This window comes from Rhinopithecus roxellana, chromosome 9, assembly GCF_007565055.1.
Source record: "Rhinopithecus roxellana isolate Shanxi Qingling chromosome 9, ASM756505v1, whole genome shotgun sequence".
NCBI lineage: Eukaryota > Metazoa > Chordata > Mammalia > Primates > Cercopithecidae > Rhinopithecus > Rhinopithecus roxellana.
Window position 1 is genome coordinate 85,702,364 of NC_044557.1, and position 19,757 is coordinate 85,722,120.

The 19,757-nt window shown below is 53.7% G+C and overlaps 1 protein-coding gene across 1 annotated transcript in view; it reads left to right on the plus strand.

The window, feature by feature from the left end:
* The window catches only part of AGO2 (argonaute RISC catalytic component 2), a 120,405-nt gene that overhangs the window by 87,786 nt on the left and 12,862 nt on the right, over positions 1 to 19,757 (plus strand). Inside the window, exons 11-17 of the mRNA XM_030937401.1 lie at positions 1,598 to 1,731; positions 3,734 to 3,918; positions 5,410 to 5,569; positions 8,704 to 8,794; positions 11,600 to 11,794; positions 13,151 to 13,285; positions 17,165 to 17,266. Of these exons, the coding sequence (XP_030793261.1) occupies positions 1,598 to 1,731; positions 3,734 to 3,918; positions 5,410 to 5,569; positions 8,704 to 8,794; positions 11,600 to 11,794; positions 13,151 to 13,285; positions 17,165 to 17,266 (1,002 nt within the window). The remainder of the gene's footprint in view (positions 1 to 1,597; positions 1,732 to 3,733; positions 3,919 to 5,409; positions 5,570 to 8,703; positions 8,795 to 11,599; positions 11,795 to 13,150; positions 13,286 to 17,164; positions 17,267 to 19,757) is intronic.

The following is a 19,757-nucleotide window of genomic DNA, read 5'->3' on the forward strand; positions in this document are numbered from 1 at the left end:
GAGCTTGTAATGCTTCTGTTAATACATGAATACATTTTTCCAGATCTCTAAAACATTTTAATGTGAGGAAACATTCCTGTCCCCTGCCCTACCTACCCCCGGTCCATTGTTAGTGCAAAAAAACAAAATGTCCTTCAGAAATCAGTGTGTACAGCAGGAGTTCTCGACCAGGGATGACTTTGCCCCCCAGGAAACATCTGGCAGTGTCTGGAGACATTTTTTATTGTCACAACTTGGGGGTGAGTGGGATAGTCTACAGGGCACAGGACAGCCTCGTGACAAAGAATCACTGAGCTTCAGATGTCAGTTGTGCTGAGGGCTGAGAAGTACCTGTATAGTAAGAGCCTGTGTGTGTGTGTGCGCGTGTGTGTGCATGTGAGTGCGTGTATGTGTGTGTGTGTGTGCGCGTGCACTCCCTGTCTGGAGCCCCAGGCTGTCTGTGAGACTCTTGCACACAGGGAGGCTGGTGGGAACAGGCAGAAGTTATAAAAATATAGGAAGCAAAGCATTTATTTCTATCATGTGTTTGATTTCTACAGCAGGCATTTTGTATGAAATGTTTTCTACAGAAAAGATTTTGTACGAAAAATGTTTTCTGCTAAAAAAACAAAAACCTCTACAGAGTAAATGACAGCAACTCAGGCACAGCCGCATCCTTTAGTGATGCCCCCAGGCCTAGGAGTGCCTGTCCCTCCCACAAAGGACCCTTCCTGGCCCTTCTCTTGAGAAGCACTTGAAGCTGGTTCAAAGATTCCTTAGGCGACAGTGCTCAGGTCTGGTCCTTTCTAGCTGAGAGCTGACAGCGTAGTTGCACAGCTCGCCTTTCTCTTCTCGAGTGGAAGTAGCTCCCATTTCCGACACAGCTGCAGGCAGTGGCATGCTGAGTGGAAAAAGCTACGGGCTCAGTCCCAGCTCTGATCTCCCCTTCCCACGTCACTGATGATAGAGGAGTGGAAGTGAGAGAAAGCTCGGTATAGAACAGGAGACCTTCCTGTAGCATGGCAAGGCACTTCTGTTTCTCCAGGCTACTCATGAGGTTGGATGGAGCTTTGGGCCTCCCTCCTCCTGGCTTAGCCCCCATCTGTCTGTTCATCACTTACCCATCCATCCATCCATCCATCCATCCATCCATCTATGCATCTATCTCTCCATCTCTCCATCCACCTACCTACCGTATCCACTCATCAACCATCCACCCACTCACCTTACTCACCCATCAACCATTTACCCATCCACCTTTTGCACCCATCAGCCATCCACCCACCCACCTTATCCACCCGTCAACCATCCACCCACCCACTTTATCCACCTATCAACCATCCACCCACCCATCTTACCCACCAATCATCAACTGACCACCCACCTACCTTATCCACCCATCAACCATCCACCCACCCATCTTCCAGCAGCCCATCCATCTACCGATCCTGCCAGTTGTCTGCATCACTAGGCAGTTCAGATACAGGAGACAGCACAGAAGTTCTTTCCCTGAGGAGCCATTGTTGGTCAGGGGGACCAGCAGTGAGAGTGACAAAGTCTGAGGTTGAAGGAATATGTTTTCCATTTTTTCTCACCTGGAACCTTTTGCCATTTGCAGAATAAAGCGATTGCGACGCCTGTCCAGGGTGTCTGGGACATGCGGAACAAGCAGTTCCACACGGGCATTGAGATCAAGGTGTGGGCCATCGCGTGCTTTGCCCCCCAGCGCCAGTGCACAGAAGTCCATCTGAAGTAAGCCCTCCACAGGCAGAAGCTCCAGCCTGGGGGTCCTGCCCGATGGGCAGCTCGAGTGACCACTTGCAGGACTGACTCTGGCTGGGGCGGGGGTGAGGGCACTGGCATGGGTTTTGGTGTCAGGGTTCATCAGCCTTTCCCTGTCAAATACCATTGCCCGGGCCAGGGCAAGACATGCTGGCCCCATCGGTGCCCCTCTCACTCCTGGGACCTACCCTTGCAGTGAACATGGAGAAGTAGTGCAGACCACAGACAAAACCAAACAGGATCTGAAGGAAGTTTATAAGGAGGGGCAAAAGAGAGAATTGGATTCAAAGAACTCCAATTATTTAAAAAAAACAATTAGCTCCATATTTGTGTAAATTAGAAGGAGAAAATGAAGACAGAATCAGGAAGAGATGGGCACAGTGGCGTAGGCCTGTAATCCCCAGTACTTTGGGAGGCTAAGGCAGAAGGATCACTTGAGGTCAGGAGTTTGAGACCAGCCCATCTGTCCAAAAAATACAAAAATTAGCCAAGCGTGGTGGTGCCACACCTGTAATACTAGCTGCTCAGGGCACTGAGGCTGGAGAATCGCTTGAACCCGGGCGGCGGGTGTTACGGTGAGCCGAGATCACACCACTACACTCCAGCCTGGCGAAAAAGCAAGACTCCATCTCAAGAAAAAAATAATCAGGAAGAGATGGTGAAATAGAGAGGTGGAGAGGCTGCGAGTAGTATCTTCCTTCCCAGACAAGGGGAGTGATTAAGAGGAGAAAAGCTTTGGTTCAGGTCTCTGGCACCTGCCCCGGTGAGCGCCGGGTCCTCTAGGAAGCCCAAGTGCCATGGAAGGGCCTGCCCTCACCCAGGACGCTCGCCTTGGCCAGCACAGCCATGCCAGGTACGGGCCCAGTGGGACTGTGTCGGGAGCACACAGCAGGGTGGCTTGTGCCTTTTTGCCAAACTTCAAAGGGAACATAAAGTCTTTGCTTCCCTGCTCTGTAGGGGCAGCAGGAGAGGACTCCAGCCTGTAAGGTGTAGCTGGTCCCTTGACAGTTCCAGCAAAGGCTGGCTGTGAACGGGCATGGCCCTGGGAGCTGATGTCTTGCTGGCAAGTGGCCATCTGTCCTTCTGAGGCCACCTCTTGTCCACACTGCTGGCAGAGGAGGTGGAAGCCCAGAGAGGATGTTTGGGAAGCAAACTAAAGTAGGTTAGTTCTGAACACAGGGTCGCCTCCTGCCCCTTCTTCTGTCCTTGGCCCCTTGCTTCACTTTGGCCTGGAGCTGAAGATACGGGTGGACACACACGTGTTTCTTGACCTGATCTAATGTACAGGAAATTGGACACTGGCTGGGTTGGAGTGCCTTGTCCTCGCCCTTATTGTAGAAGGTGACATGATTCTTAGTCTTCAGCTTAAAATAGAAGCCGCTGCCCTGCCTCGCACCCCGCCCCAGCTTCACCAGGCCGGCCGTCGCCAGCTGCCACCACTCCTTGGGCTGTGGGCTGTTGTATTTTCTCTCGTGATGATGTCATACAGTCCAGGTTGTGCCCATCAGAACAACTGGGGGAAAGATCCAAAATGACAGTGAGCTGAAAATCTCCCTCCCTCTGACAGTGCTGGTCTGCGTGTGGGGAGAACGCTGGCCTCCTTCACCGGAGCTCCAGGGGCTGCTCGGCCGCTTTACGGGCACAGCATTGCGTCCGCACTGGGGCCGCCACAGCGGCGAGGCAGCGTGAGCAGTTTAAAGGCTGTGCTGTGTTACGGTAGCAAGTTAGCTGCGAGTGACTTTCGAGTGCGCTTACGTGTATGTTGAGCACACTTAACCTTTCTCATGAGGCAGTATGTGTTAGGAGATGTGGCTCTGAATTCTGGCCTCATCCAGGACTTTAAGAACAACTTTGACCTCAGTGAAAGTGCTCTGGGCTTTGTAAAAATGACGCCCCTGTGTTAGAGCCTCTGGTCGGCCTGAGTTCTCCACCATTCCCTGTGCACTGTAGTGAACTGAGCCTTCTCCTGCAGGTCCTTCACAGAGCAGCTCAGAAAGATCTCCAGAGACGCCGGCATGCCTATCCAGGGCCAGCCGTGCTTCTGCAAATACGCACAGGGTGCGGACAGCGTGGAGCCCATGTTCCGGCACCTGAAGAACACGTATGCAGGCCTGCAGCTGGTGGTGGTCATCCTGCCTGGCAAGACGCCCGTGTACGGTAGGTGTGGGTGCTCCCGCTGGCTGTAGGGAGCCGTCGTGGTCTCCATGGGTGTTTGTTCCTGCCTAAGCCCCTCTGTGTTTCTGCTGCACTGAGAAAGGTGATCCTTTCGGGCCTTTCAGGAGGCTGAGAAGGAAGAGGTGGGTTCTGATCACTGCCAAGTCTGTGTTCAGGGCCTCCCCGTCGTCCTGTATGATGCTGTGGTCGTGGGCAGTCAGCACCTCAGGTGGCACAGGCCTTGGCACACGGGTGGGCACCCCATCCATCACACAGCATGCGTGTCGGCTGGATGGAGGAGCGTTTGTTTAACGCACAGAGTGTTGCACCGGGGTCAGCTCCTGCTCGGGACTCAGCCCATGTGGAACCTCTGTGCCCACCTCAGAATTCTGTGGCGTTTTGCCAAAGTCCATGCCAGGGGTCACCCACAGGGCCCCACGCCCAACCACAACAGATTATTGACATGTAAAAGCTACACTTCTCTAAGTTCAATGTCCCAAAAAAAGAAGGGAAGAAAAAGCTATTGGTGTTGACATCCTGCTAACATTGTCCTGGGGTCACCGTTTCCCCAGACCTGCCCAGTGAGCAGCTGACCGGTTGCTTCATGAAAGAGACCAGGAATAGCGGGGGTGGGTCCATGGAACTCTTTGATGTCAGGTTTACATCTGCCAAGGATTTTGAGGGTGCCAGTGTTTTTATTTTTAACCACCAAAGCATTTGCTTGCAGCCAGAGCACCGTGGAGTGACCTTCCTTTTTTCCTTTTTTTCTTTCTTTCTTTTTTTTTTTTTTTTGAGACAAGGGCTGGCTCTGTCTCCTAGCCTGGAATGCAGTGGTGTAATTTTGGTTCACTGCAACCTCTACCTCCCGAGTTCAAGCGATTCTTCTGCCTCAGCTTCCCGAGTAGCTAGGATTACAGGCACACACCACCATGCCCGGCTAATTTTTGTATTATTAGTAGAGATGGGGTTTTGCCATGTTGGTGGGGAGCAGGGTGATAACATGGGAAGAACTCCTGGCCTCAGGTGATCCACCTGCCTTGGCCTCCCAGAGTGCTGGGATTACCAGTGTGAGCCACCGTGCCCGGCCAGTATAAGTGGCCTTTCTAAGCAGGAGAGCCAAGTCCTTCCTTTTAGCTGGGCTCTTTCTCTCCTGCCCTGGGGCCCCTAGGTGAGGCATTTAAATGGTTTTGTTGATAAATTGGAGGGATGAGATAGACTCACTCAACTTCCCTTTGTGAGCCGGGGGAAGCCTGGCCTGGGCAAGGCAGGCACAGCCGTGCTGGAGTCTGGACTCCAAGGAGCCTGGCATCCCCCTTGGGGCCAGTGACCCTCTTCTATCGCCGACCTCGGACAGAGGGGACACGCAGAGCTCAGCACAGCTGCCATGGTTGCACTTGCCAGATGGGGGCAAGAGGGCTGGTGGCGGCTGCTGCTCCCAGGGCCAGCTGAGGAAGGGGCGCCAACAGAGCTGTGTGTGCCTCTCATGCCCCTTAGCCGAGGTCAAGCGCGTGGGAGACACAGTGCTGGGGATGGCCACGCAGTGCGTGCAGATGAAGAACGTGCAGAGGACCACACCGCAGACCCTGTCCAACCTCTGCCTGAAGATCAATGTCAAGCTGGGAGGCGTGAACAACATCCTGCTGCCCCAGGGCAGGTGAGGTCCAGCCCCTTTACCTCCGCCTGCGGACCCAGGCACGGCGGGACGCCTGGCCGGGTGGGGTGCGGTGTGCAGGGGACATGGGGGCAGAGTCCCCTCACCTGGGCCCAGCACCATCCTGGCCACAGCAGAGCAAAGATGTTAGACATAGATCTGGCTGCTCACGCTCTGCTGGGGACCAGGGGCATCTGCAGGAGTTTGAGCATTGTGGCCAGGTTTCCAGACAGAGAAATTCGTGCCTTGAATCCCAGTGGGCAAGGCAGAGCAGAGCATGCCTCGGATGGCCAGGAGATGGGCTTCCCTGGCTCAGCAGCAGCAGCTACTGTGTGGACCACGGCACCCCCATGCTTCCCACGCCAGGCTGGTCATGGATGCTGCGTCGTGCTGGGACTTTGGACTGAAAAACTCCTCATGGGAGCACACGTTGGCAGCTCCCAGACCAGGATAGGATGTGTGGCCAAGCGCTGGCCACCCGCCTGCCTCAGAGGTCCAGGGCTGACCGCCGGGGACGGGAGTTGGGGGCGATGGAGCTGCACCCTCTTCTGGCACCTCCTGACCGGCTGAGCGTCCAGCTGTTCCAGGGCAGGGCCAGGTTTGCTTCTTCCCTCCTCCAAAGCCACCAACCTGTGATGTAGGCAAGAAAGACGTCTCCGCACAATGACAGGCATCTTTGCCAGCCCTGGCAGTTGTCTTAACATTTGGAAGACGACAACGGAGAATACGTAGAATCAGATTATTTGTGCATTTGTGCAGAAGGGAACTGGAGGCTGTAGGCAGCCCCTGTGGTGTGGACCTGTGGGAGCTCCCAGTCAGCGGTGGGGCTCAGCTGATAAAGCCATCCTAAGCCAGGCAGTGCACTAAGTCTGCATCACTGGCACACCGTAACAGAGTTAAGAATCCTCAGTGAAACTGCCTCAAGGCAGTGACCCTCTGTATTTGGAAAGTGGGGCGGTGGTGAGCCCCCGCTGTGTGCACAGGCCTGGGCTGGGTCACCACAGTGTCCTCACACCTGAACAGCTCTTGAACCCCAGCGGGGCTTGTCCCCGGAGTGTCCTACTCAGCAGGACTGATGGGGCCGAGAATTTCCACCGCTAGCAAGTGGACACACACAGTGTCACTGCTGCTACACGGGGGACCAGGCTTTGAGAGCCACCGAGTTACACGCACCCAGAAACAGTCTGTTGAATTCATCAGGGAGCAGGGTGATAACATGGGGAGAACCTGGATTCTGAGGGGAACGGCTGTGAGCATGAGTGCGGGCTCTGCAGTGAGACAGGCTCATGGGAATGAGCGACGACCAATCCTGAGCTGGCTGGGAACTGCAAGTGCTGCTCCTCAGTCAACAGGTTCTGTATTTATTGAGTACCTCCTGTGTGCAGGGAGTTTGGGCCATGAGCGTACAGCACCGGGCCGGAAGTCCTGGTGGAGGCACCCAGGTCATGAGTGTATTGTACAGGCGGCAGGTGCACAGCACAGCTATGGGAGGGCCGTGAGAGCAGACAGGAGACAGGTCCGCCCACGTGCAGTCTGGGGGCCACTGGGGAACCAGGGCTCCCTCGGGTGAGCTGGGGCCGTCGGAGGCACCCGACTAACATTATGGCCAGCTCTGGCTCCATGAAGCCGAGAGGGGGTGGTGGCCTGGGCCAGACCAGGGCAGTGGGAGCACCTGGACTCTGAGATGTTTTGAAGATAGAGCCCTGGGGCTTGCTGGCAGGTGGGATTGGGCTGTGTGTGAGGGAAAAATCAAGGCCCTTGGCCTGGGCTACAGGAGAGACCCGGTCGTCGTTAGACGGGGAGGCTGTTGGGAGGGTGAGCACCAGGCGTGGGTGAACTGGACCCCAACAGCCTCTGCAGAGCATCTGAGTGCGGGTGATGAGTGGATGGATGTTGGGAACCAGGAGGCTGGTGTCAGGGGAGACAGGATCCAGGAATCCTTAGCAGACAGGTGGTATTCCAAGCCCTGGGCCCTGGAGAAGGCTGGAGTTCACGGCCTGGAGAGAGAGGAACCAGCAGCGGAGATGGGAGAGGCTGGGGCAGGGAGGCTGGCCGCAGGGCCCTAGGCACCAAGGGAAGTGTGTCCTGCAGCGAGCCAGGCGCAGCAAGGCCTGAGGCTCGGCCGTAGGTCTGGGTGATGCAGAGGTCATTGGTGACCTTGGGAAGAGGAGCCTTATTGCTATGGCCGTGAGAAGTCTGACTAGAAGGGGCCTGGGAGCCAGCGCAAGCAATGATGGGTTCAGCTGAGACGGAGCTCTGCCGGAAGGCAGGCGATGGGAGTGAGAGGGTGTGGGCGGGGAGTGAGTCACAAGCACGTGGGGAAATGGATGCTGGGAGAGGGCAGCAGAGGCAAGGGCCCCATCTGCCCGGTTTCCAACAGGCAAGGCTAGCAGAACAGCCGCTTCTGATACTTCCTGATGTTGCCTGCAGCAGCCGAGCAAGGATGGGTGGGGTGCGGGGCGGTGCACTCTCAACCCGGCAGCAGAGTGGGGAGGGAGGTGCTGTCACCACCTCCGCCTTTCCCGGTGAGCCTGTCCCTGCCCCCATGCATGCTGACTCCCGAGGGTCACCGCTGGGGTACATTCAGGGTCTGGAAGTTCTCCATGGGGTGGTTTTGCTGCCAGGGGACATGTGGTCATGTCTGGAGACATGTTGGGGTGTCAGGCTGGACGGGGTGCTACTGGCATCCAGTGGGTGGAGGCGAGGCATGCCTCTCAACGCCTGCCCATGCTCGGGACAGTCCCCCGCCCCAAGGAAAAGCGAGCTGGCCCGGCGTTGGTGGTGCCGAGGGTGGTGGGAGAAGCCCTGGCGTGGGTGTGGCTGCAGAGGGAGTAGAAGGTGGAAGGATGAGCCCTCGTAGGCCTGAGCCGCAGCCTCAGCAGCTGTCAGCCCCCGGCCTGTCTGGTCTGGAGTACGCTCCACCCAAGCCCCCCAGCCCCCGGCTCTTCTGAAGCAGATTTCAGATCTTGTATCATTTAATCTGCAAGGTTTTTAGTATTCCTGTTAAAAGATAAGGATTCTTTTCAAAAGCGTTACCATGATACACTGACCACCTCCAAAAGGTGATGGTGGCACCTACTGGGGTCGGAGGTCCAGACGTGTCTCACCGTGGCCCTTGATGCCACTCCTCTCCGCAGGCCACCAGTGTTCCAGCAGCCCGTCATCTTTCTGGGAGCGGACGTCACTCACCCCCCCGCCGGGGACGGGAAGAAGCCCTCCATTGCCGCCGTGAGTGTCAGCGCTTTCCCATGGGTCTTCCATTGACAACGTGTGGGACCCTGTCGAGGTCCCACTGCCACAGTGTGGCCAGGGGTCCTTCCTGAAAGGCATGGGGTCTCACTAAGCGGTAGGGACAGCCAGGGTAGTGTGGGAGAGAGGTGTTTGGAGGGGGCACTATAATAACACAAAGTAAGTTCCAAGAAGCAGTCAGAGGTGGGGCATAGGGGCGCATGCCTATCCCAGCCCTTTGGGAGATCTGAGGTGCAAGGAGGCCCCCTGCACATGGGGGCCTGACTGGCGGGTGCTAGCCTGGGGTATGATGAGCCCGTGCCCCCACAGCATGAAAACTCTGGCTTTGGACCCAGCCCCAAACCTCAGACAGGCCCGTGCTGCTTCTATTTTCTTGTTTCTCTTGGACAATGAGCTTCATGTTTCAGAACTTTCTTGGGTGTAAAATGAGGAAACAAATTTTGACCTCATGGGAGAATTAGGAAATGATGTGGTTAAGCCCCTGGCACAGTGTCTAGCACAGAGTAGATGCTCAGAAATGCTGCCATTCCAGCCTAGGCAACATGGCGAACACCCATCTCTCCAAACATAGCTGGGGGTGGTGGCGCACGCCTGTAGTTCCTGCTACCTAGGAGGCTGAGGTGGGAGGATTGCCAGAGCACAGGAGGTCGAGGCTGCAGCGAGAAGAGATCGTGCCGCTGCACTCCAGCCTGGCCAACAAAGTGAGGTTTTCTCTCAAAAAAGAAAAAAGAAAATGCTACCATTATTATTTCATTAGTTGGGAGAGAATATGGAGCAGGAGAATCTATCTGGGACACAAGGAAGTCATTTGAGCTGCCCCAGGTGGAAGAAAAGCAACCTGGTATGTGCTCTGGTGTTACTCAGGGCACACTCCTTTAGGAAATGCACACTGCATCAACTCATTCCTGCCGCTTGGCCCGATGATCACAACCCCACCACTCCCACGCATACACCGCTGCTCACTTTGTTGAGTCAGTTTTTTGGTGGTTGTTTTGTGTTCTGTGTGTTTTTTTTTTTCTTCTTCTTCTTTTTTTTTTTTTTTTTTTTGAGACAGTGTCACACAGGCTAGAGTGCAATGGTGCAATCTCAGCTCACTGCAACCTCCGCCTCCTGGGTTCAAGCAGTTCTCCCGCCTCAGCCTCCTGAGTAGCTGGGATTACAGGCACCCGCCATCATGGCTGGCTGAATTTCGTATTTTGTAGAGAGAGGATTTCACCATGTTGGCCAGGCTGGTCTCGAACTCCTGACCTCAGGTGATCTACCTGCCTCGACCTCCCAAAGTGCTGGGATGACAGGCGTGAGCCACCGCACCTGGCCATGCTGAGTCATTTTCGGCCCTTTCCTCTGATGGTGAAGCACCGCATGGCCGTCACCGAGGCACAGCTGGGCACCAGTGTGCCAGGAGGAAGCCAGGCACAGGGGGGAGCCCCCGAGGGTCCTGCAGCTGGCTCTCCCCTGTCCCCACCTCACCTGGTCCCCATTAACTTTGTTTTTTTCTGTACAAATGTTATAAAGCGTTCAATTATATCTCTGGCTTTTGGAGCCTTGGGCTGTTTTTTTGTTGTTGTTTTTTGTTTGTTTTTCAAGTTTTCAGAAACAGAGAAATCTGCGTGTTTATCCCCTATCCCCACAATTCTCAATCAATAGGAACAGATTTCTGTTTATGTTAATGTATTTCTGTTTATACCAACTGGAAACATTGCAGAGTTTATTTTTCTCTTGGTTTAAGAAAAAAATTATAGCCCAAGGCAGGACAAAGGACGTGGAATAGTGGGAGAATTAACTGGGAAAGAACTTGTTCTGTAAGGATTTATGAAGAGGGAGGCAGATTGCCAAGAAGCAGTTCCTATTTTTCAGTGACATGAGAGGTTTTATTTCCATCCGTGTTTTTGAAAGTAAGGACCTCACCTTCCCCAGCCAGAGGGTGGGGCGGCATGTGGAGATCTACCCGGTTCCCTCCATGGGCTGGGCCACCTCATCCCTCACGCTCACTTGGCCCCCTACAGAAGAACCGCAGAGCCGTGCTGGGCTCCCTCTGCCTGCCCTCTTTGTGGCTGGCACCTTCCAGTGGCTGCTTGCCTGGCTGGTGTGCCTTCGGGATGCTCTATGTTGATGTGCTTGTAGTTTCTTTGGAAGAAATAGGGACACCCCCACCCATTGCCTTCTTTGGACTGATTAATTCAGCCACATCTGATCCCAAGCAGAGGATAGTTCTAATCTGTTTTTTTTTGTTTTTGTTTTTGAGATAAAGTCTCACTGTGTTGCCCAGGCTGGAGGCGGTGGTGCGATCTCGGCTCACTGCAACCTCTGCCTCCTGGGTTAAAGCAATTCTCCTGCCTCAGCCTCCCGAGTAGCTGGGATTACAGGTGTGCGCCACCACGCTGGGCTAATTTTTGTATTTTTACTAGAGACGAGGTTTCACCATGTTGGCCAGGGTGATCTCAAACTCCTGACCTCGGGTGATCTGCCCGCCTCAGTCTCTGAAGTGCTGGGATAGAGGTGTGAGCCACTGCGCCTGGCCAGTTTTTTTTTTTTTTTTTTTCCTTTTTTAACTATGTAACTTGGCAAACTTTTATACTTTAGGAAGTATTTACGAACACTATTGCCAGACACCGAAAGCCTAAAGGCTGTGAGTTCACACCCAGCCAGCCATTGTCACTTTACTGTGATGTGAGTTCCAGGGTGGGGACACTTCTTGTCCCCATCTTCCCGAGAGTCCAGGCACACACCCAGGAGAGGAAAGTTTCAGGAACCCTTGACCATACTCACTGCCTGTTCCTGCAGGTGGTGGGCAGCATGGACGCCCACCCCAATCGCTACTGCGCCACTGTGCGCGTGCAGCAGCACCGGCAGGAGATCATACAAGACCTGGCCGCCATGGTCCGCGAGCTCCTCATCCAGTTCTACAAGTCCACGCGCTTCAAGCCCACCCGCATCATCTTCTACCGTGACGGCGTCTCCGAAGGCCAGTTCCAGCAGGTGGGCGCCTCTTGGAACCGCCTCTCCCCTTCTCCAGGGTCTGTAATTCACCTGTTTGTGCAGCAGAACCACACTTGGTGAATGGCAAGAACGATGTGGCTTTCATTCAGCCACAAGGCTGATCTGGTCACAGCATGGAAGGGGGTCCAGGGGAGGAGATGGGACACGAGGCTGTCCAGACTCTGACACTGAGGCAGGACAGAGGGAGAGGAGGAGGGGTGGGTATGGGCCTGGGGACCAAGAGATGAGGGAGAGACGCTTGAGTCCAGCTGACTCGCAGAGCAGAGCTCCATCTGGGGGCTTCCCAAGGGCCTGGCTTTGCCTTGCAGCCTGTGGAGAGCTGTCGGGTGTCTCTGCAAGGCAGGGAGCTCATTGCATCTGGGGACACCTGTCTGCAGTGTGAGAGGTGTGGAGGCAGGGCCAGGAGGAGGGATAGGTGGCAGCTCTTTTGAAGGTAGGGTCGCCAGGATGCAGCCACTGTCTGGATGTGGAGAGAGGGATGGCCATAGTGGGTCACTGCCGGGTCTGGACAGGCAAGGAAGCCATCACAGAGGGGTGGGGGGAGTCTCATTGCTGTCTTTGGTTGAGAGCTTGTGCAGCACCCCCAGATCAAGGTGACCTGTGGGCAGGAATGAGTCCATCCTGGCCTGGAACTCAGGCGATGGGTGCCTTGAGTGTTTCTCCCGTTGACTAGAGCCGATTCCTCCCCACCTCTCGCCATGTCACACGGTCGCTTCCTTGGGGGTGTTAGCAAGAAAAGCAGAAGAAAGCTGTCCCGGACCTGTTGGGGGAGGAGCCTCACACAGTGGGGTGGGAAGACATCCTTGGTGGCTGCCCCAGGAGCTCAGGAACTCACCCGCCTTGATCAGGAGGCTGGATGGCACGCAGCCCAGCTCCCGCGTTTGCCTTCCCAGTCCAGAGTGGAAGCAGAGCTCGTTCCCGAGGCCCATGGCCTCCTGGGAGGACAGAATGGATACACCTTGACCGGCCAGCCCTTCCTGGCTGGAGCCTGCCCTGAGCTTCTGCAGGAACTTGGCCTCTGCGTGTGCTTTCTCGGCACAGAGCCCAGCCTGCACCCCTGGCCTTGGCCGTGCCCCTTGCACACACAGAACCTCCTGGGCCCTCCAGGGGAAGTGTTCTTCCCATTCCTGAGTGCCAAGCCCTCTCCTCCTGCATCCAGGCCTCCCTGCAGAGAGGATGGTTTCTGCCCTCCTGTGTTTTCACCTCACCGTGAACATGCTCATTGTCTCAGAATCACCACGGCTGGGAGTTCTAAACCCAGAACCCATGCATGGGACCGTTGCTCACATGCACTGCCATCTTTTAGCACGAGCTTTTCCCCTTCCCTGCCCCTAGGTTCTCCACCACGAGTTGCTGGCCATCCGTGAGGCCTGTATCAAGCTGGAAAAAGACTACCAGCCCGGGATCACCTTCATCGTGGTGCAGAAGAGGCACCACACACGGCTCTTCTGCACGGACAAGAATGAGCGGGTGAGTTTCTGCACGACTCCAGGCACGGGGCACGGTTCTCCCCTCAGCCCCACACCCCAAGCACGCTCACAGAGAACCTGCTGGCCACAATGCCGCCGTCCCAGGCGACTCTGTCCTCCAAGGGGCTTCGTGGGGATCCAGGTTTAGGCACTAGAGAAGGCTGTCCTTGCTTTGGTAAAGTCTTTTCTGTTGTTGTTTTGGTGAGTTTTCTTTTGTGTTGTTTTGCTTTAAGATGGGGTCTGGCTCTGTCACCCAGGCTAGAGTGCAGTGGTGCGATCGTAGCTCACTGCAGCCTCTAGCTCCTGGGCTCAAGTGATCTTCCCACCTCAGCCTCCCTGGTAACTGGGACTAAGGCATGCACCTGGCTAATGTTTTTTTTTACTTTCTATAGAGACAGGGTCTCACTATGTTGTCCAAGCTGGTCTCAAACTCCTGGGCTCAAGCCATCCTCTTGCCTTGGCCTGCCAAAGTGCTGGCATTACAGGTGTGAACCACTGTGCCCCACCAAAAAGTCTTCATTTATAAGTCCCGTAGGCCTAGTCTAGGTCTAGGCACAAGATGTCACTTAGCTAATAGATTAGCAAAAGAGGCGGCTCTGAAAAGGACCGTATTAGAAACGGCAGCACGGAGCTGTGCAGTCGTACAGAATTGGCAGAGTGGCGCAAACTCGGACCCCCCGGCAGGTCCCTGTGGCAGGGCTGGAAGGTGTTGCTGAGGGGGGAGGAGAGATGGCGGCATTGAAGCAGCACGGCTCATCTCACGGGTGTTCTGGAAGGAGAATGTGGAGGAGCAAGAGTTGCAGATAGAACAGCTGAGAATTCTCCACAGCTGACGAAAGCTAGGACACCCAGGTTAAAAGTGTTCTCCATGTTCCTAGTAGGATAAGTAAAAATAAACTTACATCTATCCACATTGTGCTAACTGTCTAATGTCAGGGTAGCTGCCTAAGGAAAGGGACCTGCCCAGAAAGGAGGCCTTGGACTGGACCAGAAGACCTTGACCTGGCCAAGGCAGGGCCAGAAGGCAGAGGGTTAACATCCACTCGGCACCCAGGAAAGAAACTGAGAGTGTTAGACTCCCTACAGGCACGCCCTGCAAGGACACAGGGAAGGCTTACTGTGCAAATGGAAGGCGAAACAGAACTTCAGCGTCACAGTGAGGAAAAAGGGTGTTTCATCACAGTAAAAGGAATCCTTCACCAGGACAGGCGTGGTGGCTCACGCCTGTAATCCCAGCACTTTGCGAGGCCGAGGCGGGTGAGTCACCTGAGGTCAGGAGACTGAGACCAACCTGGCCAACATGGCGAAACCCCCTCTCTACTAAAAATACAAAAATTACCCAGGCGTGGTGGCGGGCGCCTATAGTCCCAGGTACTCAGGAGGCTGAGGCAGGAGAATTGCTTAAACCTGGGAGGTGGAGATTGCAGTGAGCCAACATTGTACCACTGCACTCCAGCCTGGGGGACAGAGTGAGACTGTCTCAAAAAAGAAAAACAAAAAACAAACAAAAATAAATAAATAAGTGGAATGATTCACCAAAAAGATATAGCAACTAATGAGCTTGAATGTACGTAACACCAAATTATGTAAAGAAAAAAAAAGTAAAGCAAAAAGTAACAGAATTTTAAGGAGAAATTGATGAACACAGCACCAAAGATGGGTATTTTTACACAGCTCTCATTGTACTGTTCCCAGACCAAAATGAACCTAAGGATAAAACACGTGGGGCCAGGCGTGGTGACTCAGGCCTGTAATCCCACTACTTTGGGAGGCCAAGGTAGGAGGATCGCATTAGTCCAAGAGTTCAGGACCAGCCTGAGCAACAAAGTGAAACCCCATCTCTGAAAGAAATTTAAAACTTAGTTGTATATGGTGGCATACACCTATGGTCCTAGCTCCTCAGGAGGCTGAGGCAGGAGACTTGCTTGAGCTCAGGAAGTGGAGGCTTCAATGAGCTGTAATTGTACCACTGCACTCCAACCTGTCTTAAACAAACAAACAAAAACCCCTGAAAATTGGATGAGTGAAATGAACAAGCCAAGCCAGATCCAGTAGTTAGATAGAATCTTCCCTACAAATAGCTGAGTTCACATGGAAGGTTATAAAAGCTCTACCAGGACAAAGGAAGTCTCAGGAGATTTCCAAACTTCAGTCTCAAGCCATATTTTTTAAATCATTATACAATTAAATTTTAAATCAACAGTAGAAACGAAGTTGAAGAGTGTTTTCAACTTTCAATTCACTGCTGAGTACCTCATGCATTAAACATGTAACAAGAATAGAAATCACAAAGTACTCAGAACCTAACAAAAACGAGAATGTCCTGTCAAGGCTTATGCAATGCAGCTAAAACAGTGCAGTCTGTAGATTTAGATGAATTTGTTGTACAACAAGAAAGCGATAAAATAAGCCTAAAGACAGGAAGGATGGGAATAAGAGACCTCAGTCCCCAGGAGTCAAGGGAAGGCTGAGGCGCTCGTGGCCTTGGGTGCCTTCCCCTGTCCTCTTCCTCCCCGCCGCAGCCCCCAGATCTCTGTTGCCAGGAGGCAGGAGGGCTCCAAAGTCAGCTTACTCCTGGTGACACCTACACGCCACTGCTCCATCCTAGCATGGAAACTAATGAGGTAGAAACTGAAGAAGAAATAAAGCAGATGAACAAAATCCAAACCTATTTTGAAAAGAGATATTAGAGCCAGACGCGCTGGCTCACGCCTGTAATCTCAGCACTTTGGGAGGCCGAGGCAGGCGGATCACGAGGTCAGAAGTTCAAGACCAGCCTGACCAACATAGTGAAACCCCGTCTCTATTAAATATACAAAAATTAGCTGGGCGTGGTGGCACATGCCTGTAATCCCAGTTACTTGGGGTGGCTGAGGCAGGAGAATCACTTGAACCCGGGAAGCAGAGGTTGCAGTGAGCTGAGACCGCGCCATTGTGCTCTAGCCTGGGTGACAAAGCAAGACTCTGTCTCTAATATATAAAATATATAATATATATTTATATATAAAATATATATAATATATAAAATATATATAATATATATAAAATATATAAATATATATATATTTTAAGGTTGCAAAGAAGGGAGCACACTGGAGATTCTTTTTTGTATATATATTTAAAATTTGTACAACTAAAAAAAAAAATTCATCAGGGACCCTGCTAAATGCTGGAGCGGGGCTTGTGGGATGGGGGTTTGCTGCTGTGGTGGCCATGCGTGCATCTCGACTGGCTTTTTGGTCCATGCTTGTGACCTTGTAATTAAACCATTGAATGGTTCTATGTATCGCCTTGGCCTCTGGGACAGTCTCTAATGGAGCCGCCCTGCTCTCTCAGGTGCTGGGAGCAAGCCACCAGCAGAGCACAGGGGCTCCTGACAGCGTTCAGAGCCTCCCAGCTCCTCTGCCTGGAGCGCTGGTGTGCCTGTGCTCGGATGAGGGCTTGTCCGCAGCCAGTCACCTGGTTTAGCTTAAATTTGTATGTTGGTAACAGTTTCCATCTTGACCTCAAATCAAAATAGCACCAACAGTAGTGAGGGACTCTTAAGGCATGAAAGGCACGTTCTGCAGCGACGACTGCATTTAACTTCATGGGCCTTCATGAGAGTTGGTAGAAAATAACCCCAGCCCACATAGAACATTCGCTAATTTAACTTGGTGGTTAGCACTTGTGAAATTTTATTTAACATTATACTCCCAATTACCTGTATTAGCCAATTTAAAAACTTCAAAATAGGGCACCCTGGCCAGTGGGCGGCGCGGCTACCTGGCTTGCCTGCTCGGTCTGCCGGTCCCTGGCCGTGTCTAACGCGGCTGCCTGGCTCGCCTGCTCGCTCTGCCGGTCCCTGGCCGTGTCTAACGAGATGCCTGTGTTGCCGAAGGTCGGGAAAAGTGGAAACATTCCAGCAGGCACGACTGTGGACACGAAAATCACCCACCCCACCGAGTTCGACTTCTACCTGTGTAGTCACGCTGGCATCCAGGTAAGGACGGGAGCCCCCTTTGGACAGTCCTGGCCGTCTGCCGTGTCATCCCCACATTCAACAAACACTTGCCCTCTGGCTGGCACGTGGGACATGGTGTGTAGGGCCCAGATAGCCAGTAGCCAGGGAACCAGGAAACCCAGGCTGTGCCCGGTGCTGGGGTGGGGGTGGGGGGCTGGGAGATGGTCAGCATGGACCTCCCAGAGGAAGGAAGTCCCATTTGGTAGGGCTGAGGAGCAGGGAGCACCAGGGCCCCTGGGGAGCCGGGGATGTGGTGCGGCTGGAGCTTGGTGAGGTCTGAGCAGGAATGAGGCACTCAGGCTGCCGTGGGGTGGCAGCTGGGAAGGCCATTGGGAAGCTGCTGTAGGGGCCACGTGGGGCAGCCTCGGTGTTGGGTCACGAGCACTTGGCGCGGTCAGCCTTGCCGTCCCGTCTTCGCGCAATCACTGGTCAGGGCCAGACTCCAGCCAAGGACTGGGCACTCAGAGAAGATTGCCATGGTGTTGGTTATCACCTCGAGGCTCTCCTGGGTTCCTTCATGAAGGGACCCCCATCTGGCCGAAGGCGATTCTTGTGAGCATTGACGGGAGCAGGTGCAGGAGCACCACATCCGTGGTAGGAGCTGCCCCACCCTGGCTCTGCAGAGCCTCAGCCTGGGGACAGGAGGAACCTTAGTCACGTGCCATCCCTGCCTGCAGAGAGCTTGACCAGAGGTGCTTTTGGTTTATCAAAGTATAAGTAAGGACTTGAATATCCCTTCCCAAAGGATTTGAACCCTAGAGTTTGAGGATTTGCTATGAACTTTTACATACCTTTAATATTCCATTGGAAATATTTTAAAATGTCACGTTGTTCACATGCCTGACAGAGAAGGAATAGGGGCTGGTGAGTCGTGGCCTGTGGCCAGGTCCAGCCTGCAGCCTGGGAGCTAAGAGGGGGTTCTGCTGTTGGAAGGGTTGAGAGTGGGTTCTGCTGTTGAGAAGCAGGCGATGGAGTGCGTGCAGGGTTTGTGGTGCTTCTTGGTGCAAAGCGCCTGTCCCAGTTTTGGCTTGCTTTGCCAGGGCTGGTGAGATGGGCCTGGGGCTATGCCCTGCCTGTGTGTGCCCTCTGTTCAGGGTTCCCTCCTGGTGGGGGAGCCTCAACCACCAGGGCCTCCCGGGCGTGTTTCCTGGGCAAACTCCTCCTTGAACTTTCTACCCAAAGTCTTTCTAATGGGCGATGCTTCTGTGGTGAGCTGTTTATGGCCCAAGGCTGCCACTGCTGCTGTGTCCTTAGTAGACCCATGGAGACAGATGCCCTCACTCCCCCAGGCCCCTGGGACAGCCACCAGTCACACACCAGGAAAGGGGTACCAGAGCGTGTGCAGTGGAGCATCGGGGACGAACGTTCCACTGCCCACCAGCACCAGGGGCCTCAGCACAGGGCTAGACACAGAGCAGGTAGCAGGGACTCTGCTGGACAGGTTGTTGTCGGAAGGGCCTGGGAGGCTGGCAGGTGGAGCAGGCGGTGAGGCGGGCAGGCAGGCAGCGGTGGCAGAGAGGCCCGCAGTCAGCAGCTAGTGCTGCTTTCATTTCAAAGGATCTCCAGCCGCAGGAGGTGTGTAAAATGGTACTCACGTTCAGACTCTCACTTCTACAAGGTTACTGCTAATGTGTAATTTTTTTTTTTTTTTTAGACGGAGTCTCACTCTGTCGCCCAGGCTGGAGTGCAGTGGCACATACTCAGCTCACTGCAGCCTCTGCCTCCCGGGTTCCAGCGATTCTCATGCCTCAGCCTCCTGGGTAGCTGGGATTGCAGGCGCACGCCACCACATATGGCTAATTTTTGTATTTTTAGTGGAGAGGGAGTTTCGCCATGTTGGCCAGGCTGGTCTCGAACTCCTGACCTCAGGTGATCTGCCCGGTTTGGCCTCCCAAAGTGCTGGGATGACAGGCGTGATCCACCACACCCGGCCTAATGTGTAACTTTTGTTATAGGTCTTTTTCTTGCTGTTATAAATCAATTATATAAAAAGTAAGATACACAAATGGCACTGTCCTTGTTACGTCCACTTTCATATTGCTTTATATCTTTTTTTTTTTTTTTTTTGGAGACGGAGTCGCACTCCATCCCCCAGGCTGGAGTGCAGTGGCACAGTCTCAGCTCACTGCAAGCTCTGCCTCCCGGGTTCACACTATTCTCCTGCCTCAGCCTCCCGAGTAGCTGGGACTACAGACACCTGCTACCACGCCCAGCAATTTTTTGTATTTTTACTAGAGACAGGGTTTCACCTGCATGAAACCCTGGATGGTCTAAATCTCCTGACCTCGTGATCTGCCCGTGTCGGCCTCCCAAAGTGCTTGGATTACAGGCGTGAGCCACTGCACCCAGCCTGCTTTATATCTTTGCTATGATTTTTCTGTGTGTAAATAAATGTGTACAGTTTTACACATATGGGGCCATTTACTATATGTAGTTATGATACTTTTTTTTTTTTTTTTTTGAGACGGAG